General features: G+C 26.2%; 3 protein-coding genes across 3 annotated transcripts; 2 read left to right on the top strand and 1 right to left on the bottom strand.

Annotated features, from left to right (window-relative positions):
- Window positions 1–505: 505 nt before the first annotated feature.
- Window positions 506–2,154, bottom strand: LOC130942201 (transcription factor ICE1-like). The gene is made up of 4 exons (XM_057870900.1): window positions 1,994–2,154; window positions 1,731–1,868; window positions 1,476–1,646; window positions 506–628 (listed from the first exon to the last, which is right to left on the bottom strand). Exons 1-4 carry the CDS (start codon window positions 2,072–2,074, stop codon window positions 530–532), a joined length of 489 nt encoding a protein of 162 aa, XP_057726883.1. The 5' UTR covers window positions 2,075–2,154; the 3' UTR covers window positions 506–529.
- A 16,180-nt stretch (window positions 2,155–18,334) lies between these two features.
- Window positions 18,335–21,852, top strand: LOC130940505 (ribosome biogenesis protein NOP53). The gene is made up of 12 exons (XM_057868645.1): window positions 18,335–18,642; window positions 19,114–19,274; window positions 19,465–19,513; window positions 19,610–19,635; window positions 19,753–19,833; window positions 19,930–20,040; window positions 20,204–20,295; window positions 20,709–20,828; window positions 20,905–21,027; window positions 21,185–21,251; window positions 21,350–21,438; window positions 21,585–21,852. Exons 1-12 carry the CDS (start codon window positions 18,474–18,476, stop codon window positions 21,589–21,591), a joined length of 1,095 nt encoding a protein of 364 aa, XP_057724628.1. The 5' UTR covers window positions 18,335–18,473; the 3' UTR covers window positions 21,592–21,852.
- An 869-nt stretch (window positions 21,853–22,721) lies between these two features.
- Window positions 22,722–25,246, top strand: LOC130940667 (protein LURP-one-related 10-like). The gene is made up of 3 exons (XM_057868879.1): window positions 22,722–23,012; window positions 23,589–23,816; window positions 25,105–25,246. Exons 1-3 carry the CDS (start codon window positions 22,746–22,748, stop codon window positions 25,234–25,236), a joined length of 627 nt encoding a protein of 208 aa, XP_057724862.1. The 5' UTR covers window positions 22,722–22,745; the 3' UTR covers window positions 25,237–25,246.
- The last annotated feature ends 1,212 nt before the right edge of the window (window positions 25,247–26,458 follow it).

A 26,458-nucleotide genomic window follows, 5' to 3' on the forward strand; every position in this document is an offset into this window, starting at 1 on the left:
TTTAATACACAGTAAATTCAAAATTTGTACATGATATTTGGATTATTTTGTGCAACACATGCATGTGAACAATAATAATTGAATATATATTTCAAAATTGATGAATAATCATTAATCATATAATTAATTAATTAGGACAGTTAATAACTAATTAATTAAAATCTTCTATGAATTTATATATGTAGTAGTGTTTAGGTATCTTGGCATCATATATAAGTTTGATGAACACAACCAACTCTTTCTTCTTCTTCTTTGTTTTTTTTTTTTTTTTACTCGTATATAATTTCATTGAAGATTATTGAAGGATTAAAAGGATCATTCAGAAGATATCAATACGCATTCTTTCACGAAGATTCTTCCCTTAATAAACAAAATTGGCAGTTAGCCAAACATAGGATTAAGATAATGAGAAAAAAGAAACTTGAAAAATAGAAAAAAGAAAAAAAAGAAAAGAAAAGAATGAAGACAACCATCTATATATAAGATACAAATTAAAAAATATTTATATTATTAGAAGCGGGCTCTTGATTTAATCTTGATCAGCACTTTGTTGGCTCCAATTCTTTATTGCTTGTCCCACTGCTTGTTTCACAGCTTGTGCATCAATAGTCTCACCTTGTTCATCATTCTACACAAAATAAATAAATAAAAGTAATTAATAAAAGGAAAAGAAGAAGATAAAAAGTTGCATTATTATATATAGCCTTCATTATTCTTGTGCATGAAATATATTCATCATCAATGCTATGTGACTAACAAATATTATTATTTTAGATCAATACTTAGTTAATAATAATTTACATCTATATTTATACACAAAAAATATAAAATTTATATATATATAATTTATATTTATGTTTTTTAAAATTTATACATATAAATTAATAAAATTTATTTATTAAAAATAAAATAGTATTATGTTGATCAAATAATGATCAAAATTACTAAAAATTACTAGTCTCTAAAATTTTTGATATATTTATATCTGTAGGAGAGAAAAATAATTGGTTGTTTCTATATGAAGTAAATAAATATTATATTATTGAATATGATTAATATATATAGGCTAAGATTTAAAAAGCACTATAGATTCATGATCATGATCATCAACAATATTGCACAGCAACGTAACTACATAGATCCTATTTCTTTTTTATATTTTTCCCCTCAATAGAGAGATGATGAGAGAGAGAGAGAGGGAACAAATGTTTTATACAAGGACAACATGTGACTTCCAAAAGCCTATGGAGTAATAACACAAGTTAATAATGGTTAGATGAATATTCAACTAACTTCACTTGAAATTAATAGTTGAGAGTCGTTAAATGGTTTAACAGATTTGATTAAAATTCTGAACTATTAACTTCACATAAAGTTAACTGTTCTAAACTTTCATCTATTCGAATGTTGTGTTATTATTCAATGTTTTTGTGTTTATATATAGAATGTGTATGTGTATGTGTATGTGATCTTACTTCTCCTCCAACTGCTTGGAATCGAAAAGTGTCCGTACAAGAAACCCTAGCTTCAAGAACGGTGAGACCCATGTCTTCAAAGGCTTCAAGAATTGAAACAAGTAGTCCTTGGCAGCTTCTTCCTGAAATTACATTTATCATAAATCCCTTTTCTAGGGTTTCTACTGTCACCTGCACATATCTTTAATTATTTCAAACTTGATCAAAACAATTAATAAATAAAATAATATCAACAATATATATATACATACATACCATAGGCAAATTAGGATTATGGTGATGATGATGATTTGAAGTTTCTGCTGTGGCTATTTCTTGATTGAGTCTTTCTACCTTTTCTTTAAGCTCTTCAATATACTTTGATGCATCGATTATGATGGAGCTTTTGTTCACCTGCATAATATTAAATTAAGAATACTTAACATGGAGGATGCAGAAAGAATAGACATAGAATTGGCTGAACATTCTTCAGAAAATTCATGAACCAATGAAAAGAGAGAGGAATGAAGTATATTTACAGCATGAGAGTTGGTAATAGAACGAAGGAGTTGAAGCTTCTCATGCAGTAGTGCTGCTCTCTTTTGCTCTCTTGAAACCATTATTATTGTTATTATTATTATTATTATTGTTATTATTATTTTCTTGGCTCTCTTCTTTAAATTCTCTCCTATGAGAGATCTCTTGCTATGAACTCATTTAAAAGAGTGAGGATGAGCTCTCAAATCTATATATCATTCATCTCATGTGTTTTCTTCCTTGCTTACAAACAAATCCTATATACATGCCTGAATTTACCAAAATGCCCTTTCTTAATTTTGAGCATATAGAAATGTAATTTTATAGTAACTTTTTTTTCCATGTCGAGCTGAACTAATTTATTCAATTCATCTAATCATTTATTTTTTTATAAATATTTTTCTCTTTTTATTTATTTTATACTAAAATTCTTTTTGTTTAAAAGTCAATAAAAATTGAACTCTAAATATTTAGTTTATAGAAATTCGTAAAATAACTTCTTTTAAAAATTTAAACTGATTGAAGAAGAAATACGAATGATTATATCTTTAATAAAATTAATTTAAAAAATTAGAATTTTGTCGAATTTTACTACGGAGATAAATTTCATAATAAATCTGAGTAATTTTCTGTCAGTAAACACTGTATTTGACATAAGTATAGTATTAAAATTTTTATTATGATTTTTTTTTTAAAACTCAATTGTGACTTAGCTTTCTATAAAGATTTATTTTCTAATTTGTGCATGTATAGAAACGTAGGCCACAAGAGTTAACAATTTAGGTTCTCAACCTCTCAAGTTTGATTAATAAGTTGATGAAAGCATACAATTATTTAAAATTGTTTCCCTTAAGCTAAGAAAAAAGAGGGATAGATGGGGAAAAGGGAAAATACATATAAATTTTGGGGAATAGGAAAATGAAGAGGAGAGGAATCATGAACTCGTGATGTATAGTGAAAGGTATAATAAGCATCGAAAGAAGAGAAGGGAGAGGAAGGTAACAAAATGATGTGTGTAATGTTATATTGGAATGCCTCCAAACACTCCTCACGGGGGGCTTTAATTTCTTTCTTTCTTAGTCTCTCAATATCCATTACTCACTCTCACATCACACCACTACCCTAATCAACCTTTTGTCCTCTTCTCTCTCTCACCACACGTGCCAATCTTTTATCTTATATACTCATCATCACACATTCAATAATAACTCTTCATATTCATTTTTATCTATTTCCATCTCTTATTCTTTCTTTCTTCAAAACTAATCAACTTTAAATAATTAAACAAAAATTTTTGATTTTTTTGTTATTATTTAATCAATAAAAATATTAAATTATTTTTAATAAATACAAACTTTAAAAAATATGAATACAAATTATATTAATTTCATACATAAAATTTATGTAAATATGAGTGTAAATTATTATTAATTATGTAACAATTTTTTATAATTAAGAGTATATATGTATGATTCAATGGTATATTTCAATACTTCTAATTTCTCTATTAATTATTTGGTACATGTTGATGTTATGATTTGCATACAATTATTCTTGCTAGCTGGCTTGATAATGATAATAATATATAACATGCATTCTTCCAATAAACCGGTATATGCGTGTCATAGGATTCACATTATTTTTCATAATTTATTCTCACTTATCTTACTTCTATCATATTCCAATACTTCTTTTAATTATTACATATAATTTATTAAATATATATATATATATATACTATCGAATTTTTTATGTATGTTTGTGGTGTATTTATTTCCTTTTCATTTGCAGCTTTCATTATTAAGTATTAGCTAGAAGAATTATTAGGAAATGAAACATGGATCAAGAGTGTATATATATAATGTGGATCCTAGATTTCTGCCTCATTTTCTGATCATTTTCTCGTCTAACAATATTATTGGAACTCACTCTAGTGATACTATTTTTTCTAAAGTTTAAATTAATAAAAAAAACATATAAATAAATAGCTATATTTTTAATAGGTTTTTATACAAGAGTCTATCTCTTTTAGACTTACTTAAATTTTATATAGATTTTTTTATTTGTCTTATGAAGATATTTTTTTTGGTGCCTTCTTATGAAGATTTTTTTAAAAGAATAATAAAAATTAAATCTTAAATTTTTTTATTATAAAAGATTATTATTATATCATAAAATTACTTCTCCTAAAACTTTAAAAAATTAAAATTAAAAATATGGTAAAAATTCAGGTGAAGTTGACTTCATGTGAAGTTGATATCTGAGAGGGATTAGATGAAAATTTAGTCAAATCAGTCAAATCATCTAACGGCTCTCATGTATCAACTTCACATGAAGTCGACTGCACCTGAATTTTCACCTAAATAATTATATGTCTAATATGCTCTTGTATGCAAGAATATTTTTTTATTTAGATTTGCATGAATTTTATTTAGGCCTTTTCACATTTTTTTTAATATTTTTTTTAGATTCAATAAAGATTGACTGGTAAATTTTTCGGATATAAAATCTCTAATTATGTGTCATATATGTTAATGTTTATACCTATACCTAGTTTCATACACACAAAAATATGGGTCTACTAATAATTTTTTCTTATTTTTTTATTATTATATTTTATTTTTTTCTATTTTTTATATTATTGGATATTATATACAACGCAATAAAAAGGATTCAAATTAAATATCATCGTTTTCCCTTGTCCTCTCCGGCAAATTTTGTTATCATTTCAAAGGTTATTATGTGGAGAAAAAACATACAGATGTTACTTGTATATATCTGCTTTGGTATCAAATTTTAAGAAGGTAAATACTCATATATGTGTAAGATATAATACAATGATCAGAGTGAGGGAACAAAAACTATTAATTAAGGTAACTACTAACAAAAACTATTAATTAAGGTAACTACTAACTATATAGCCTTGTAATATATAATTGTGTGTAGCGACTAGTTTAATTTCTTTTGTAAACGTATATATAGAGGTTTAATTTATTGCTGTTTATGGCTTTTTGCACGCTTCCAATTAAAATGTTTTGCTCTGCTCTGAAAAAACAAAAGGACCCTCTCAACAAAATATCGTGTTAGCAGGAATAGAAATGATGTTTGAAATGTGTGGAAACTGACAAACACATATACTCACAACATTATATTATTATTATTATTTCATAATACATGGCTAGATTTTACTTATACGATTACAAAAGACTAATATACAAACACCACAAAGGATACACTTGATTTTTTTCACACTACAAAGGCAATGTGGGGTTCAGTTACCGTACAAATAGTAGTTGGAAAAGTTTGAAATGAAAAAGATAGGGGGTTTGGTTTGGGTTTATAGTAAAATTAGAATTGAATCGATTAAAATATAATTGGTTTGGTTTGGTTTTGATTAATATTTTTTTGTACATATATTTGAATTAAATCAAATCGATTAAGAATAGATTAGTTCAGTTCGAGTAATTAGGTACTCGATGATTTTGAAATTCATAAAAAAAATCAAATTTTTATCTTAAGAATTCAACAAGTACAATAAACATGTAACATCAACAGAAATAATTCAAACACATTAAACACCAAATACATTAAAAATTAAACTCATTAAAATTTAAATATACTAATAGTGAATAATCTTTGTCTAATGAAAAAGTTATATATATATATATATATATATATATATATATATATATTATTTAATTAATATATGATCGGATTCGCGGATTGGTTCGGGTTCTGCACCCCCAAAATCAATATCTGAATCAATCACTAACAAAGATCATCAGTTTAGTTCGAATTAAGTCCGATTATCCGTTGATTTCAGAACCAATTTTATTAATTCGATTTGAGTTCGAATAGATAATCGGATACCCGCTATCTATGTTCATCCCTAGATAGAATTCATCATAATATATAACCCAAGAATAATAAATTTGAAAATAGTATCAATGAAACTGCTGGAACGGGATGCAGATAAAATTACCCAAGTTAGGGTGCCGATGAAACTGTAAAAACGATGGTGTAGACAAAATTGTCAAAACGGATTGCAAACGGAAGTGTTAGAATATGGTGAACTACCGTAACAAAATGCAAAGAAAATATTACTATATTCTGATAAGACATGTTTTATTCTCCTCTATAATGGATGTGAGATTTCATATTGAGAGAAAACATTACTTTTATAAAAGATGTAAAAATGTGTGACGTTACTTTTACCAATATTTTTTAAATTTAAAATACTATTTGAATACTAAACTTAATCACTAAAATCAATCATCAATATATTTATACATAGATATATTTATGATTTAATTTATTTTTAATATATATTTATATTTTAACATATATTTTATATTTATAACTGATTTTAGTGACTAATTTTAATATATATATATATCATAATTCTTTTTAAATATAGTTAAAGTTACATAATCACCGTAACTAGTACAGTCGCTGCTGCACACTTATATATATATTATGAGGTAACTTATAAATTGGTATTCAAAAAATTTAAAAATAATATTAAAAAGATGTTATTGATAAAAAAAAATCGTAAATAACTTTAAAATTTGACAAAAATAACTAAACATCAATTACCTAAATTTTCGTTAAGGAAAAATATTGAGGTGGCTAATAGAAAACTGAGATGAAAAATTCTTATCATTTGATAATTACATGACATTTATTAATTAAAATAAAAATATTTTAGATGATGAAAAAAACATAAAAAAAAAATCGAATGTATCCATTCTTTTTCTTTACAAATAGAAATGAAAGATTATTACTATCAATTTTGCGTATCACTATCAATAGGTTAAACTCATACATTTTTAAAAAGAAATAAAGATTAAAATTTTAATAACTAAATTACAATCAAAATTTACGAATGAATCAATTTTTTTTTTATCTAAAATTACAGACAAAAATCCCAAGAATAGGGAGGTAATAAAGAAGAAGAAAATTAAAATAAAAATAGCAACAACAAAAAAAAATGAAAACAATAACAATCAAATATAATCAAAACAAAATAACTATCGTGACAATAAAAACAAAAACAAAAAAAAATGTAAATAGTGTCGTAGAAGAGCCTGATGAAACTCACCCAAATCACAAACATACACTAGGGCAGTGGAGAATTAGCAGTAGTAAGACCACCCGCTAGTACAATATTTTTTGGTTTGGCAAATCATATTTCACGATTTTGTTTTTGACGATAGGAATGATAGTCGAAATTCCTCACATTTATTTGTCAAAATGCGTCATACTAGAGAGAGGTATCCACCACACCTTATAAGACATGTTTCGTTTTCCTCCCCAACCGATGTAAGATCTTACAGTAACAACTATGAAAGAAGTTTAGGGCACTGCGATCTTTTCTTTTTTAGCAATTTGATTCTCATGGTCTCATGAAAATTGTGATTTTCCATTGAATATAATTAAGAGCTAGAAAAAAAGAGTAATTTCACTAAGAAATTAGGGTTTCTGAATTCTAATTGTTTGATTTGAGATTCTAAATTTTTTCTTGTTGAATTTTTGAAAAATAAAAAATGCCACCTAATTAAATGTATATTATAATTCGCCAAATAATCTTTTCGGTTAGTGACGTCAGTATTTATCGTTAACAGCAATTAACTCGTTAATATTTGATCATTTTTGTCAAAATTTAAACTTTTTTAGATTCTTTTTGTTATTCGTATTTTTTAAATATTATTTTTTCAGCATCAAAATCTTTTGACAAATAGCAACTAAAATCGTTGCAATTCTCCGTATTTCTTGTAGTGTCATATATATATATAGGCAACTACTCTAATAAAAATGTTAAAAATATCTTCTCATGATGATCTTATTTTAAAAAGTGTAACTTATTTGTTTTGCCATATTTTAAACAAAGATAACACTTTTATAGCATATGAAAATCAAATCTTAAAATCTATCATCCAATGTTAAAATAAAATATCTTTATATAAAAATAATTATAAAATCTTCATTATTGTTTATATATATATATATATATATATATATATATATATATATATATATATATATATATATATATATATATATTGAGATGTAGAATGAAATGAAGAATGGAGAATAAGAAGATTTAAGAGGTTTGCATGTTGTTGGTTCGGGCTCCAAGTATTGTCACGATTGCACAAGGACAAATCAGGTACCAACCCAATATTCACATGCGTGACCATTTAATCATCACAACAAAACAATTTCCTCCATACACATATCCCTGCTCCTCCCTTGTCTCTTCCCTTCCATAATAACTATTTCTTCTTCTAAACTCTCTTTTAGATTCCAATTCCATTATATTTATATCTTTTAATTTTCCTTGTGACCGTGACCCCCCATATGATTTTCCCTCCACAATTATACCTCTATCATCAATTCACCATGCTCTCTTGGACCATAATTTATATATGTATCATCTATTATATTCTTTTAGCTTCGTTTATTGTATTATTGTTGGTTGAAGACATATACATCAATTCTATCTTCTCTGGATTCCACTATCTATATTATTAATTTATATCAATAATATTTTTCTAGGTCATCACTCATGATCGAGTTAGTTGTAGATCACAATCTACATTATAATTAAGAATAAGTTTCACTATAAATTATGTATAAAGAAATTATCATTCATTATTTAAGTTATTAAATCCTAAATAAATTGATGAGTCCAACTTATTGGGGGCAACAGATATAAATAGATTATCTAAAATTTGTTTGTTGACAAGACTCAAGAAAGAAGAAAGAAATAAACTTGTGAATTTTAGATATATATCATCAATAATATATGGTGTATTCTAGTATAGATGGCTATAATACGATCACTATATATGATGGTTATGAAATATTGTTAAAATTAAAGTTATAATTTTTATATTGTAGTAATATTTTTTTAAACAACACTTTTTAAAATATCATAATCCCCGTAACTACCATAGCATATCATACTAGAACGACCCATAATAATATATATCTCCTAGCTATATACATATATATATATATATATATATCATTTATTTAAGTAAAAATAAATTATCACAAAGGTAGATGCGTACGCAGCAATTATATTATTGAAAATTTGACAATAACGAAAGACAATTTGTTGAGTGAGCGTGTGTGTGACTATACTACTCATCAATATAAATATTAAATTTATTTATTTTAAGGATATAATAATAAAAATAAATGTAGCACGCACAAGATACAAAATTATACAGGTAAGAGGAATTTATCATGACATGAATTAGGAACTTGTTATAATGTAATGCATGTTTATTATTCTAGCAACCTTAACTAAAATTATTGGGTAGGCTATGATCATCATTTCCAAAATCGATCATCCATATTTCTGGACTCGATCAAATAATATCAATATGGGTAAGTAATTGTTGATCATTAAATTAATAATAAAGAAAGGCAAATTCATTAGGTTTTACTAATAATAAGAATCAAACTGAAAATTTTAATTATGATTTCCTAAATTAATGTTACTTAAGAATACAATCTTTATTTTAGGAGCCCTAATTAAAGCCCTCCTATGGGTGCTAATTAAGAAAGTAGTGTCCTGGAAGGGTTTGAAGACTTTGGTAGTTGCAATAAAGCTGGAGAATGAAGATTCTCTCCTTTTTGGATTTGATTGTTCTTACTGCACGCATAAGTTCCATGATCTATATGAATATGATAAGTAGGGTGGACTACTTTTTTAGTATGAGTATTGGATTTATGTATATATACAACCATTGGTTACCATATCACGTTTGCTTAATATTCACAAATTAAATTTTTTTTTTGGTTTTCTATCTTATTCATTATACAAATCTAAATTCTATTAGTACCTACATAGAATCAGATTCAAAATATCGACACTTAAACTGTGTTTGTTTATAGAAACAGATCGAGAGACATAAAATCGTGTTTAATAGAGAAAATATAAATAGAGATAATATGTTTAAAGATATTAAATTAGTGTATTTTATATCTATTCTAATAGAAATGACACAAAAATAATAACAAAAAACATAACTTATTTTTTATTTTTTTATTATTCTTATTAATTTTTTATAATTATATTTTTTGTCTCAAATTTTTTAAATAAAAAAATAAAAAAAATTAAATTTTATAATTTATTTTAATTTATTACAAAAAATATAAAAATATAAAATTTTATGTTTTTATTTTTTATATATTATTTTTAATTATCCTGTTCTCAAAAATAAACTCAGCATTAATTAAGATCCTGTTTACAAAACAAAATTAGTGTGTATGTTGTGAATATTAAATATTTGCTGACCTGTACGCGTTTTGGTGTTTATTTGTATAGTGTCATGTGACAAAAAATGAGCATAGAATAAACCCGAAAACAGGAAAAATATTTTGGGGGTCCAATTATGCAGCGAATTCTATTGCTCAATTCAGAAAAGTTTCTCGTGACATTCCAAATTATTTGAAAAATGAATCCGAACTGTTTGTCCTCTTTATGTGAAAATGAAATCCATTGCAGATTGTAATTCACATATTTCATAGAGTATGTGTTTTATCCACCTTGCATATATACTATCATATAGTCCAAAGGATATAAAATCACTTCAATTATATATGTTTTTTAAGTTTTATCTTCAAGAGTGATATATATTACGCCAATGAGTAATAGCTCAAATAACATAGTCTTTCCATATTCAATTAAGAAGTTGCAAGTTCGAGTCACATATATTTGGTAAAAAAAAAAGTGATATATATCACTTTCAATTTATAATAATATTATAAATTTCACTGCTATTAAGAATAAAGTTTTTGGATAATTTATAAGTATAAAATAATTTTATGTCAAATTAATTTTTAAATTTGAGTTAGGCTCACTCAATTTTAATTTTAATAAATAAATATATAGTTTTTAATAATATTTGAAAAAAATTAGTATGAACAACCTAAAATTATCTTATTTAATATTTATTAATTATATAATTTTAAATATAATAAATATGAATGTATAAAATTAAAAAGTTATGTTATACAAGGTAATTTTAGATATTATTTCCTTAATATTATTATATAATTTTTAAGTATATAAAAAAATTAGTCATCAAAATTAACTACTAATATAAAATACATGTTAAAATAAAAAATATATATTAAAAATGAGTTAAGTAATATATATATTTATATATATATAATAATTAATTTTAATATACAACTAATATTTATATAATAATAATAAAATTTTAATATGCCATATTTTTTTTACCAGAAATAAACTGAATGCGTGAAAAAAGAAAAAAGACTAGCATCCCCTGAAATAAGCGAATTCCAAATTTCTAGGATGAAAAGTAAGTCAAATGAAGTGAAAAACCGGTTGAAGTGGGAAACATAATAAGGTAGGGTAGGTTGCCAAATATGTACGTGGATGTTGTGATTATTGTTCTTTGAATGAGTACAAATCCCAATTGTTCATCCAAATCTAGTAGTTAATTATGAGTTTTCACACCTAAGTTCAATCTGTATTCTTTTTGAATCTCAACACCATATGCCTATGCGGCTAGCCATGCATGAAATGATTTGCTATTTTCGCAGCCAAAAAATAAATTATATATGGGGCATTTGTGTGATTTTGAAAATGTGTGATTTCACACCTAGGAAAATGGAGTTTTTTCAGTGTTTTTTAAAACATGGGAGAAAATTTAAAATAAAGAATTTGCAGGAGAGAATTGTAATTTTTTTATTTCCAAAAACCAATTCGTTAGGATGAATTATTTTTTAATTTTTATTTTTTAAATTTAAATTTTTTGTGACTTTTAAATTCAATTTGTTGGATGGATTGTAATATTTTTTAATCTAAAAAATGAATTTGTTAGGACAAATTATGATTTGTTTAAAAAAATTTTGAAAATGGAATTTGCTGAGGAGAATAGTAACTTTTTGTTAAAAGGAAACTAAAATAAAATTGGTCAAGCATAGTTATTAAACTCGGTCCAATCTGATTAATTAGACCAAAAATTCGATTACCTGATCATCAATTTGAGTTGGGTCATTATTTGAACCGATTAAATAATTAATTCGAGTAAACTTAGTAAAGCCTGATAAAATTTGGTCAAATTTATTAAAACCGATTTAAATTAATTCGGTCAAATTCAGTTAAACTAAAAAAAATTTATTTTCTATACATAATTTTTTTATAAAATGTATTACGTAAATAAAATTAAATTATATTTATAAATTTAATGAAAAAATATTTTATTAATTAACTACAATATATTTTTTATTTTTTATGATTATTATTTTTATTTTTTTAAATTTTTAAAAAATATAATAAATATAAATTTATAAATACTTGAAGAGTATAATAAATATAAATTAATTGGTGAGTTATTAAAATTTAAAAATAATAATTAAATAAATATAAAATAAAATTAAAAAATTTTTATTATAAAAAATAAAATAAAATAAAATTTTATATAATATTTAATTATGACTAAATTAATCATTTAATTTATGATTTATTGGTTAAATTAGTGATCCAATAATTTCATAATTTGACCGATTTAATTATCGATTCGGTTCTGAAAATTATGTTGTAGAGTGCGAATTTTAAATACGTTAGAAACAAATTAAATTGTGAAACGTTTATTCGCCTTTAACGAATTGCTAGTGTATCAACCAATCTAGTGCAATTCATCTTTTATACCACCATAGGCAAATTTATTTGCCTATTTTTACATTTTTTAATAATATTTAGCTTTTTCAATATATTTTCCATTCTATTTAACTTTTTCTTTATTTCTTCCACCCTTTGGTTTTTAAATTACATACATTATAAAAATTAAAAGAGAGGTCAAACTCATAAAAAAAACATGTATTATATATATATATGAATTCAGTTAAGGAGTTAATTTTTTTTGGCCTAATATCAGTTAACTTTTTTGAATTATACATTCTAAATTCTAAATGCTAAATCTTAAATTATAATCTTAAAGTCTCGAAAAGTAGAACAAAAAAAAAATATTTTATAATAAAAAATAACCCATATTAATTAGTTAAATTAATATATATATATATAGTCTTCTCTTTCGGAGCTGGACGATGATGCATGCATGAGACCTGCAATAATTATTGCTCTTTGTATCTTCAACAAATATTTCAACAACAAAATTATTATGCTCTCGGGACAGGAGAGAAATTAAGATCACACGCATGTATATGCAACAAATTCAAACAATAATAGAAGAGATACTAAATTCTAAACCCTAAAACAAAAGTTTTCTTTGTTTCTTCAAACTTTTGTAGCTTATATAGTTGTTTTTCTAAAATTATATCAAGTGCTACTTTTTGAACATCACTATATTTTGTCGATATCATTAGATATACTTTAAAATTATATAAATATTTATCAAAATTTATGTTCTTAAGGTAGCATTTATTTTGAGGTACTAGGATAGAGACAAGAAAATTGAAACTCAATATCATGTTTGTTGGTTTAGAGATTGGTATTAAAATTTCAATTCTTATCTCTAAAATTTCAGTATTTCAATACCTTTAAATAGTGAAAATACAGGAGACTGAAATTTTTGGAGATAAAAACTGAAACTTTAATAACATTTTATATCTAAAATACATTCATTTCAATTAATTAATTCCAATTTTATATTTTATGCAAATAAATTAGAACTTCATTCTTATTTCAGTCTCTATCTTCCACTTTATACCAAACACAATAATAAAACTTATTTCAATCTCTGTCTCTCTGTTTTAGTCTCTTTTCCAAGCATTATCTAACAGAATAAAAATTATACGATAATATATTTGTTTAAATTAGAATTCAATTTAACACAATACACCATATGGTAATTAATAATGGTGTAAAATATAAAAAATATTTCTAATATTTACACAATTAAATCTATCAATATTACACGATAAAAGATAATTTAAAAAATTGTCATGGTAATATTACTAATGAATTCATTGATCTTAGGAATATTTATATAGATTTAATTCATCTGTTATTCTTTATAGTTTTAATAAATTTTTTATTTTGTAATTAAATATTTTTTAATATAAAAAATATCAGAGTTAATTAAATATTTTTTATAAATTAAAAATATTTATAATAAAAATCTAATTAGATCGTCTTTAACTATATTTTTTTCTAAAAAAATATTCTATTAATTTTAATTTTTTTAAATAAAAAATATTTAATTATAAAATTAAAAATAATATAAAAATTTAATTAAAAATATAAAAAAATTAACTATAAATTTAATAAAATTATAAAGAATAACAAAATAATTTAACCATATATACTGAAATCCAGCAATAATGGACAAGACTATTAGGAGTTACGGATATGATCATAATGATTTGAATTATTAATAATATTATTATAGGATGCTTCATTTATATGTGAGTTGGTAGCTAGCTAGCTAGAAAAACTCACGTGAGTTGCACTTTGGAAAAGTACATTCACATGGCAATGTGCATCATCAAATGATACAAAATTTATTAAAAGTATAAAGTGGCGTTATAAGTGCTTCTGTTCTTCGTGGACAGGAACAAAGATAAAACATGTTGCATTGGCGACAATTCAAGAATCTGTCAAGATAATATAGACAACGCTAATGGCTGGCACAATAACTTCATTGTATCTATATATGTAATGTAAGTACCACTCATCTTACATGCGGTAACCAGTTAATTAATAAGCATCCATACATTTTTACTAATTAACCTCAACAAAATTATGTGACATGATAGTGCTAGGGAGCCAATGGCTTAAGTGTACAATGTGTACAATGGGCTAAATTTTTTGTCATGAATAAAATGAACATCTCAATAAAAAATTAAACTGATTTTGGGGTTCACCAAGGATCGAACTCTTGACCTTTTGAATCTAGAACTCTAATACCATATCTGAAACCACTCATCCCAAAAGCGTAACCTGACAGGACAATGTAACACTAATGGTCATATCTCTAATACTTCTTAAACCTCCATTGTACACATCGTACGCTTAGGCCATTGGCTCCCTAGACTTTTTCTTTATTGTATTTAAAGTTCATGATTTTTACTTTTAATGTTGGAAATTTAGTTTCAATTGTGGTGACTTAGTTTTGAGGGAAGTAGTAGAGATCTTAATTTGAGTCGGATTATTATCACATATTTTATATCTTCTCCATGTTTCGTAGTTAAATATATTTTTGTTGTATTTTCTGTAATAATCATAGACATTAAGATTAATCACGTTAATTAATTATTGTGACAACTTTATTATTCCACTTTTGCTCGCACAATTCTGCTTATTCCACGTTAATTAATTATCGTGCCACTCATACACTTTGAAAATAGAATAAAAGTTTAGAGTGTGGAATTTGATCAATAGAATACATATAAGATTATTAGATAATAAATAATAAAAATTATAAAATAATTACTGTATATTTATATATACAATAATTATTATTTAATAACAAAAATGCTATGTGTACGTAAAAAAAATTACTAAATTAATTACTGTATATTTATATATAAATATAAATATAATATATTATTTTATATTAATAATTAATTTTAATATATATTTAATAATATGATTGATCAAATAAATACTAAAATTAATAAAAATATTATATATATAAAATTTAATTCATTTTTAATATATATTTTACATTTTATATAAAGGATTGAAAAATGATTTTAATATAGAATTCTAGAATAGTATGTCTAATATTTGAAAAGGTTGTCCAATATTTGTGATGATTATATATATGGAGAATCTACATTTCCTATTTTACCCCTATGTAGAAGGCAGCATTATTATTATATATTTATGTGAAGGATAAAAGGGTAGATAGGTAGGGAGGTTTCTCCCCTAGAGAACATTTTACTGAGTATAAAGGAATGGGTTGAATGGGATAAAATCTTTGCACTATGGTCTAGGGACAGCTAATACCAATTTGTCCTTTTTCTGAGGCATATATAATTTTGTGCTGCCTGTGAACATCATCATCTTTCTTTCATACTAATTCATTGTCTGCAAAGTCTAAAAGTATGGGACTACAACCGAGAACGTGATCGATATCACACACATTTCAATGATCTTTAATTTAATTACAAACCCTTTAATCACTTCTCCAATAACCTAGGAACACCCATCTTTCATCTTTGCACATATACTTAGTTCAAGGTAGTAGTTTTTATCACCTTTACAAACATTAAATTAAAAAGAACAAAGATGCTATAAGCATGTAAAGGGATCAAATATTTATGATATTATTGATCAAATATATATATAACACTTTAACATGTATATTATATTAAGCTTCTACTTTTGCCCCTAACATTTGGACTTTACGTTTAATAATCTGCTTTCCCCAATTATACATATCCAACTCAAATTAAAAGAACTTTAGATGATATATATGGTAATTAAACAAAATTAGAGATTTAATTATTAATGTATTTTTTTGTTAATTCAAATTTTTTAGATAGATAATTTTAGATTTAATTACTCTGTTGGTCTCTATAGTTTTATCAAAATTTTAATTAGATTCTTATACTTTTTTTTCCTTTCAATTAGGTCCTTACACTACTTTAGTTTTATAATTAAGTCCTTTCTAGTATAAAAAATATTAGAATTAACTAAATATTTCTTCACAAATTAAAAGTATTTATAATTAAAAACTTAATTAAATATTTGACCGCATGTATTTTGGTAAAAATATTATGTTAAATTTAAATATTTTTAACATAAAAAGAATGTAATTACAAAATTAAAAACAGTGTAGGGACTCAATTAAAAGGAAAAAAAAATATAAAGACCTAATTAAAAATTTGGTAAAACTATAGAAACTAACAAAATAATTAAATCATAATTTTATGATATATTATCAGAATTTGTATGATTGAAATTAAAAAAAATTAACTTCAGATAAATAAAAAGAAAAAAAGTTACGCAAATAAAAATTCATATAAATTAAAAAAGGTCTTACCTGTAAAAATAAGTTAAAAATATGATAATTTAATTTAATTATATATTTTCTTTTATCATCTTAGATTTTTAGGATAAATAATTTAATAAATATATTCCAGCATCATGATTAATAGTTCAATTTTAAGATGATGGACGATTGCTTAATTAGCTTTGTTCACGGGCGGAGTGAGGCAAACAGCAAACTCAATCAGCTAGATAGCTATAGTATAATAATGTACCATATAATTAAATGAATAGCAGAAGATAGTGAAAAATATTGAAATAATGTTTTCCATAAATAAATATGTTTATATAGGATTTATGAGATGAGGTTTAATTTGTCGACATCACAAGCTGCTGCTTGAGCAGGCAGCACAATCCACCGCACCAGACAATCGGAAAAATAATGTGGTGGCGATTACGGTGTCTTTTACAGGAGGGACATGTCATAATGCTATTCCATCGAATGGCAGAGATTAATTGCTAAGTAAAGAAAGTACCTTTACCAGTTTTAAAATTCGTAATATTATTTTCTTAAAATTTTTAAATTGTTTTTTTTTTATAATTTTTTATTACAAAGTAATTTAAAAATTATAATGTAAAAAATAATATTATCAATTTTGAGAGTGATAATAAAATCACTTTCCGATGCTTTACATTTGTTGTGTTTTTATGTCTTGTGTATATATATATATATATGCTCAAATTATATGCTAATAAGCCAGCCCACACCACCCACGGGTCCAACTTATGGAATATATATAATTGGTCTCTATTATTATATTTTTTGTTTATTAAATGTGTAATTTTTTAAAATAGTAAATATTTTATCTATTTATTTATTTATTATATATATTGAAAATTGAGAGGATTTTAATGTACAATTTTTTCCTTTTAAACGTTCTTTTATTATATATGTTCATAAAATATTATATATAATTTAAATTTAAGACGTCTTATTTTTCGATTGTAAAAGAATTATTATCCTAAATAAACTCAAAATTTTTATTATTATAAATATTTAATAATTATAAAATTAAACTGATAGACATGTTTGTAAATATACATTATATATGGATTATTACTTTAATAATAATAATAATAATAATAATAATAATAAAGAACGACGCCACTTCAAAATTGAAAACCACAGTTCTGGGAATGAAGGGTGACAGGAATTTGACGAATGTGCGTATTGCGTAATTTGTAAATCTGTTTTTGTTTTTGGAGTTCAAAGCCCAAAAGATGGAACGACCCACATAAGGCCCAAAATAAAAGCCCATAAAAATGCTGACTGTGAAGCCCAAATAATATTGGGTACAGTCCACTATGATGGTTCGATCATTCATCATTGTGCCGCCACCACTGGTAGTCGTATGACGCAGTTGCAGCTGAAAAAAAGTAGAAACCCTTCGGTCTGCGAAATTTAGAGCAGAAAACAGAAGACGAGAGCGTAGTCACTAGTTGCAGCTGAAGAAGAAGAAGAAGAAGAAGAAAGAAGAATGGGGAAGAAAGCTAAAGGTTCAAGGAAGGGTAAGAAGGCGTGGAGAGCTAACATCAGCACCGAAGACATCGAAGATTTCTTCGAGAAAACCACCAAGGACGCTCTCTCCGGCGGCACCCTTGACGCCCTTCCCAGCGATGCACTTTTCTTCGAAGACAAGTCCAAAGGTTCTTCCTTTAACTTGAATTTTAGGTTAGAATGCAATGGCGCGTTGGAAATTGGTTATTGTAATTGTTCTTGTTTTGATAATATTTTGTTTTCGATAGATTATTTTCAGGGGAGTTGCTTGCAAATTATTATGCAAAATAATGATTTTTTGATTTTTGTATATGATGATGAGTTATGTGAGTTATGATGACTTGGATGTTTCGTATTTGTGGCTGCCCTGATATCTGTACAAAAATAAAATTAGCCACTCTTATAACACACATGTTGTAATATAGAATGTACATAGAATATGTGTGAAGCAACTCAGGTATATATACACAAATGGTGGCTTATTTGGTAGCTGCATATAGCATTTTGGATTTTTGGCTGCCTTTTGCAGTTTGTGTTTCTAGTGTTTCTCCATGGATTTTGGATATTTGTCATTTAACGATGTGATTGTGGTTATCTAATTTAATGTGGCTGGCTACTAGATCTTGCGGTGAAGAGGAAGATTGAAAAGCACAGGGAAAAAGTGCTCCATGTTGATAGTGTGCTACAGGGGAACCAGTTTGTTAAGCCGGTGCCATCTTCTACACGAAAGAAGGGCAGTAAAAACCATAAAGCGGTCTCTGTGACGAAAGAGGCTAATAAGGTAAGTAATTTCCATTGATGCAGCAATAATTTAGTAGCAGTAAGAGTTGCCCAAAGATTGAAGAATGTGCTCAGTTGTAATCATCATGTTTGGACAGATGGAAGCAGTCATTTGTTTTTCCTCTCCATTCTAAATGTTATTCTGATTATGTATTGTTTACATTTATTCTTTTTCTCATGATCAATCTCAGGATGATTCCGACTTACCTTCTGATGTATTTGATATGTGGGGTGATAAAGGTACGTCATATGCTTATAATTTGTTTGCAGTCGTGGTTTGCTTTTTTGTTAACATTTTGGGATGTTTAACAATGATTCTTTGAACTTGTCATGCAGATGAGGACATTAGAAAGGGAAAGAAGGTACACTTTATTGCTTGATAGATTCTATTGGTGGATTTTCTTTTTCTTTTACTTTTTTCTTTTTATGATTTATCTCAGCATTTTGATTTGATGGTGTAATGGATGCATGCTTCACAGGTCACAAAGACTTCTCTTATTCCAGCAGTAGAGGTTGATCCTCCTGGATGCTCGTTCAATCCCTCATACGAAAGTCATCGGGTAAATTATTAAGAAATACTTTGTTTGCTTAATATTTTTTTTATGTTCTATCATGAATCTTACACATGTCTTTAAAAAATTTGATTGTCTAACCAGGATGTATTAGCTTGTGCTGTTGCACAAGAAATGCAAAAGATCTACAAAGATGAATTGGGCCCTACACCAGTTCCGTTGACTGTTTCGGGAGAAGCTATTGCTGAAGAAGATGTGAGGCTTGTTCTTTCATTTGTGTCATTACTGTTCTGTGGAGTTTTAGTCTGATTTCTAATGTTTTAGCTATGTGAATTTATATGCAAGTATATGGGGTTCCAACATTAATTGTGATGCTATTTGGATACGGGTTGAATCTTTGGTTCTGTTTTCTTTGCAGAGGTATTTTCTTGATGTTGATGATGGGAGTGAAGATGATGAAGGTAATTTGGAAAGTGAGGGTGATAATGAGGATGGTGCATCAGAGAAAAGGTATGCTGACAAACTTTTGACTGACCTGACATTGCTGAAATACTATACTATTCTTGACATTTTCCCTCAAATCGTTTTTCGCCCCTGAAGATAAACATTACTCATCAAATTAATGGAAATATACTTCTTTTGTTTCCATTAATGTTACAAAATTCTCAATTTTCTTTCCTAGCAGTTAATTGATGGCTTCTCCTTATAATTAGTCAAACTTATTTACCTGTATAATACGTATCTGATCTGATTTCTTGAGAATATATTTCTGATTCTCTTTTGTTTTTTAACTAGTTAATGTCAAATTTGCATAATTTTCTTTGGAATTATGTTGACTTATTATGCTTGTAATTGTAAATAGGTTCCGTACATCCCAACTAAAAATCTGATATATTTGCATTGTCTGAATATTCATCCAACAGGCCTATCAAAACAAAGAGGGTCACTAGAGTTGAGTTGAACAAGAGACTTAGGCGCAAAGAACAACAGAAAAAAGAAGCAGAAGCTAAGAAGTTGGTGGAATTGTCAAAAGAAATTGACAGGTAGTATGATTATTTTCTACGTTTCCAAGCACGATAAAAGGTGATATTTAAGCTGTTTTGATTCTTCTGGTTGCAGCATACCTGAAATTATGGAGGAAATCAAGCAAGACGACGAGGAAAAGCAGAAGAAACGGCTCAGGCGTGAAGTTGCTAAACAAGAGAGGTTAAAGGCACGGCCACCACGCTTAGGAAAGCACAAGTAAGTAGTCTTTTCTATTTATCTTAATTTGCTTTCAAAATCTTAGTTATTGGAATGAGAGGACTTGCCAAGAGTACTTCAGTGGTTTTGACCCAACAAATATTCTTCCATACACATGATTCTTTGTGAGTGTATATTTATCACAATTCATTAATAGGTTTGAGCCTGCTCCTGTTCAAGTTCTCCTAAGCGACGAAATAAATGGATCCATCCGGAAGCTTAAGGTAGGCTTGTAAAATTCTCTTGCTTACTTTTTGTTATCTATTTTTTGAGTTTTTCCAAACATCCAAGTAACTTTTCAATTTCAATGACATATATGTAGGGTTGTTGTACCCTTATAAACGATCGATATAAAAGCTTAGAGAAGAGAGGATTGATTGTTCCAACATCCAAAACATCAAAGAGGAAGAGGTTAGTTTACTTATCTAACATTATATGTAACATGTCATCATCAAATAATTTTTGCATATAGTTCGTACATCTATATTTTAACCCTGTTTGATATGACACATTTAAAATTTGTATGACATTGTGTGTTTGTGTTATGGCTTTGGTAGGAAGTAGAGTCCTCTTGATTGTTGGTTCCATAACCAAGCATTGAAGCCATGGATGAAAGACCAAAACAATTTTATCTAAATCAAGATTTTGTTTCTTGTGTTCGTTTTATTTATATGCTCCTAGTCACAGTTAATGTGTCTACAGTCTACATATCAATATGTAATCCGATATTTCTACATATATTTGTAACCATATTTATTATTTGTTGAGCAAGACTTGTGATCAAAATCCCAAAACTAATAGCATAGAATTTTAATTTTTCCTGTAGCATATGAGAAATTTCATGCAAAATTGATATATTATATACTTTTTAACTTGGTTAATCATATTTGTGTTTATTCAAACACCTCAACTTTCAACTAATCAGGGCTGCTATCTTATATGTTATATCCTTATTCAATGTTAGGCTGTTTGAACTTTGAACGCTTGAGATTAAGAATATCTAGAAGACTTTCCTAATAGTTTCAATTAATATGAATCAGGAATTAAAAAAATATAAATATATAGTAAAAATCTTATTTTGCAATTGAATGAATCTCAAATAAGTGGATATTCAGAGGTTCAGGATCCTCTTAGCAACAAGTCACCCTCTAGCAGCTTTGAATTCTTTTTAAAGTATTTTTCGTATTCAAACCCCTGCCACTGAATAAATGAGTTTTCATTTTCACACACAAAAATGAAAACATATTTGGTTAGTGGGTTTCTTTGTTTTTTCTTATGTCAGTTATATATTAGCTACAAAAATGTTGGTTATATATACTCACGTGTCATAAGAAATAGAAATTTAGTAAAACCAGCATATCATGACCTTTTTAGCAAATTTTATGAAAATATTTTCTTAGCAAGAAAAATTCATTCGATTATCACAAGGTCAAAGGCATTCTTAATGAATCAGCATAAGGTCAAAGACAAACTTTATTCTTGGTATTAGATAATAATTTATAATTTATAATATGCACAAGAGAAACTAAGTAAGATGAATGGTCCATTATATTGTCTAACTTTATAACCGCGTTTCTTTTCCATTTTATTCAAAGTGTGATCAACTATTTAAGTTGCATGAAAAATATGAGAACCAACCACTTCATCTCCTATATATGATAGTGTTCTTACTTCTTACAACAAAAAAAGGAAACTCTAATTAATTAATTTGTGAAGTAATGGAGGCAAGTGCACCTGATTTTGCATTGGCACATGGGTTCCCCATGAATATGATAAGTGTAGTAGATGATAAGTTCTGTGTTGCAAACCCAACAGAAATGATTGTGAAGAAGAAATACAATGGATTGTTGTTGAAGCAACGTTACAAAGTGAAAGATGTTAATGGTAAACTCTTGCTTCAAGTTGATGGGCCAAGCTTAAGCATCCACAAAAAGAGGGTTATGCGTGATGCTCAAGGTTCACCAATCCTCATAATGCAAGAGAAGGTGATCAACAAACACATGCAATATTGCATGTTGTACATTATTCTTACGAATAAATGAATGTTTTAGTTTCTAATATTTAGGCTAAGTCCTCTTCTTTACTTTTAAAACGTCATATTTTTATTCTAATGTGGAAATTCAGATGCAGTCGACTTCACGTGAAGTTGATACCTGAGAGCAGTTAGATGATTTGACTAATTTGACTAAATTTTCATCTAACGGATTTCAAGTATCAACTTCACGTGAAGTCGACTTCACCTAAGTTTTCACCTTATTCTAAACGTTTTATTTTAGTCATTTGGTCAAAATGGTTTTTTTTTTCCAAAAATACTTTTTTTTTCTTAATTGTTTTCTTATTTTTTTTCTTATTATTTTGTCTATTTCTCTCTTAAATCACTAAAATAACTACTGCGGTCACTACAATTACGATTTTCGGCCCTTATTTCAAACGTTAAGAACTAAAACAACGATTTACTCATTACTTATTAACCTAACATTTCTAATTATGCAAAATTAAAGCAGTTGTAATTCTGATAATGAAAAATATAAACTAACTCGATACCCATAAGATGCTAGCAGGTTAAAATGGTATCGCTCCGGCACCGGTGGACGGTTCATAGAGGGAAAAGCTCAGATGATAAGAATGTGATATTTGGGGTGAAAAGGTCACACCCAATGGACATGAAACCACGGCTTGATGTGTTCATGCCTGGTAATACTGATGAAGATGTAAGCAACTTTCAAGTTGTTGGTAGCCACATTCAAAAATCTTGCACTATTTACAAAGGTGACACCATCATTGCTCAGGTACAAATTAGTTTCAAAAGATAACTTAATTTTTAAACTAGTGCCCAAAATTTTTTTTAAATCAAATTTGTCCCTCAAAGATTTTATGTTAGTCATTTTATTTCTTTTGTCACTTTCGTTACTAACGCATCAAAATTTACGTTTAGTGACACCATAACGCATATCTAATAGTCCTAATTGGTGATTAATATGATAAGTCTGTGAAATTAGATCAAATTAACCCCAACTTGAGGAATTCCAATGCTTCAAGTTCTTTCTTTAATTAGGTTTTAATTTGTTCTAATTTCATAAATTTATCATGCTAATAGTAAATTAAAACTCCTATATGTGTTGTAGTATTACTTAACGTGTCACATTGACAAATTTTGGCGCCTTCTACATAGAAAATGATAGAAGAACCAATGCGATTAATTTAAAATTTTTAAAGGACGAATTCGATTAAAAAAAATTTTGGAGACTAATTTGAAAAACGAATAATTTTTCAAGGACAAATTTGACCATTTACCCATAAATATTAAGAATATTTATATATAGAATATTTTTTATCCTTAATGTTTATGATTTTTTAAAGAAAAAAACTTTTAACATTTTATTTCGTTTAATTTTGTTTTTAACATTTTTAATTCATTCAATTTTGTCCGTAATGTTTTTGATCTGTATCAAATCTACCTTAGACATTTTTAAATTTGTTTTTAACATTTTAGATAGAGTTAACATTTAAAAGTAATTTTAACACAAATAAAAAAAATTAAAAATAAAATTAAATAAAATTAACTATTAAAAATATTTAAAAAAATTACAAATATTAAGGACAACAAATATATTTCATCCTTATATATTATTATTTACTATTAGCATAATCAAATATTCCATAGCAAATTACTTTCTCAAATATTGATATTAATGCTATACAATCACGCTCACGCCAATTGCAATGTATTTTTATTCAGGTTTGCAGATTTTGCTTTATGTCAATACAATTTTGTAAAACTTGTTTTAACAAAATAAAAGTGAAGAATCATTTCTCGTACTAAAAAATTCAGTTTTTAATTAAATAATAAAAATAAATAAATAATACTGTACGTTAGTCCTTAAAAATTAACTCAACCAATAAATGCAACATTTCTTTTCTTATAAATAGTAAACGACATGTGCATTTGATTCAACATTATTTTTCAAAAACATTTCTCAAAAAATGGGGCGAAATTATTATTATTATTATTATTATTATTATTTACTAATGAACCAAGGTAAAATGAAGCACATTTTTTTATATTGATTTGTGTAGGTAAGTGATGTGTTCCCAAGCAGAAACTTCAGCAAATGGAAAGAAAGCTATAAAGTGAAGATTAATGAAGGGGTGGATTATGCTTTCGTCGTGGCATTACTTGTAATATTAACCGTAAATGACTACATTTGAATTTGGTTTCCCTCAGCATTAAATCAATAATAATAATAAGAAGGATGTTGTGTCTAGCTAAAAATGGTTCAAATAATGGGCTGAAATAAATAAAGCCTAGATTCTGGATAATTAAGTGAAGGAATTGTTGTAAAATAAATAAAAAAGATATAATAATAATAAAATAATAAAATAAAAATAAAAAATTTTAATATTAATATTATCATAATTATTATCTCAATATAATAGAAATGATTAATATATTTATTAATATTATATATATGGTAAATTTAAAATTTATGGAGAGATAAAAAAAATTTATATTATAGTAATGTATAAAAAAATATTTTTATTATTGTGTTTCATATATTTCATATTACGTTACTATTTATAAACACAAAAAAATTTTATTTTCAAACATAATTAAATATAATTATCATATTACGTTACTATTTATAAACACAAAAAAATTTTATTTTCAAACATAATTAAATATAATTATCCTTAGTAAATTAAGTCTCATGAAAAATTTTCATCCATTTCATATTCTTATCGCAACAGGAATAACCTTCTTGTTTTTAGTGTCAATGACAAATATGAGATTTGTTCTTAAGAGGAAAAAATAAATAGTTTAAGGACTTTCTTATTCATTCATTTGAATAATATAAGATTGTCTTAGCTAATTTATTTAAAAAAATTTAAATGGGTTTAACTCAATTTTAAAAATTAACTCAATAAGTATGAGTTATTATTATTTTATTATGCACAAATAATAATACACATTGGGTGCACAAAATAAAATATAAATTCTTATGTACATTTATATTAGCCAGATATATACATCATACATGTAACTCAACATCATATAAAAGCATCTTGTTTTTCACTTGCTTCATCATTTGTTTTAATTTATTATTGGTAGCTAGTTTTATTCTCTTTTCCAAACAAGTTTCAAATGGTGTTTCATATACTTCTATGTTCTATCACTAATCAATCATCGCTGCAGACTACCATCGGTTGCTAACCTTCATCTGCCCGCCATCAATGATCCTTCAGGTTTGGGCAACCTCTAGTCATTGTCAGCGATCATCTCTAGCCACCGCCAACGACCACCCATTACCGGTTACTCTAAATTCTAAAACTTAAATCTTAAATTTTAAACTCTAAATTTTAAATTTTAAGTTCTAAATCCTAAACATTAAACCCTAAACCTTAAATAATAAATTCTAAATTCTAAATATTA

Source organism: Arachis stenosperma, chromosome 7, assembly GCF_014773155.1.
Source record: "Arachis stenosperma cultivar V10309 chromosome 7, arast.V10309.gnm1.PFL2, whole genome shotgun sequence".
Lineage (NCBI taxonomy): Eukaryota > Viridiplantae > Streptophyta > Magnoliopsida > Fabales > Fabaceae > Arachis > Arachis stenosperma.

Excerpts from the sequence above, each read along its gene's own strand:
- LOC130940505 (XM_057868645.1), top strand. The coding sequence starts at position 18,474 with ATGGGGAAGAAAGCTAAAGGTTCAAGGAAGGGTAAGAAGGCGTGGAGA. Across the intron at positions 20,296-20,708 it reads GATGGTGCATCAGAGAAAAG|GCCTATCAAAACAAAGAGGG; the intron begins GTATGCTGACAA and ends TTCATCCAACAG. Across the intron at positions 21,028-21,184 it reads CCACGCTTAGGAAAGCACAA|GTTTGAGCCTGCTCCTGTTC; the intron begins GTAAGTAGTCTT and ends ATTCATTAATAG.
- LOC130942201 (XM_057870900.1), bottom strand. The coding sequence starts at position 2,074 with ATGGTTTCAAGAGAGCAAAAGAGAGCAGCACTACTGCATGAGAAGCTT. Across the intron at positions 1,869-1,993 it reads CTATTACCAACTCTCATGCT|GTGAACAAAAGCTCCATCAT; the intron begins GTAAATATACTT and ends AATATTATGCAG. Across the intron at positions 629-1,475 it reads TCCAAGCAGTTGGAGGAGAA|AATGATGAACAAGGTGAGAC; the intron begins GTAAGATCACAT and ends TATTTTGTGTAG.
- LOC130940667 (XM_057868879.1), top strand. The coding sequence starts at position 22,746 with ATGGAGGCAAGTGCACCTGATTTTGCATTGGCACATGGGTTCCCCATG. Across the intron at positions 23,013-23,588 it reads TCCTCATAATGCAAGAGAAG|GTTAAAATGGTATCGCTCCG; the intron begins GTGATCAACAAA and ends AGATGCTAGCAG. Across the intron at positions 23,817-25,104 it reads GTGACACCATCATTGCTCAG|GTAAGTGATGTGTTCCCAAG; the intron begins GTACAAATTAGT and ends TGATTTGTGTAG.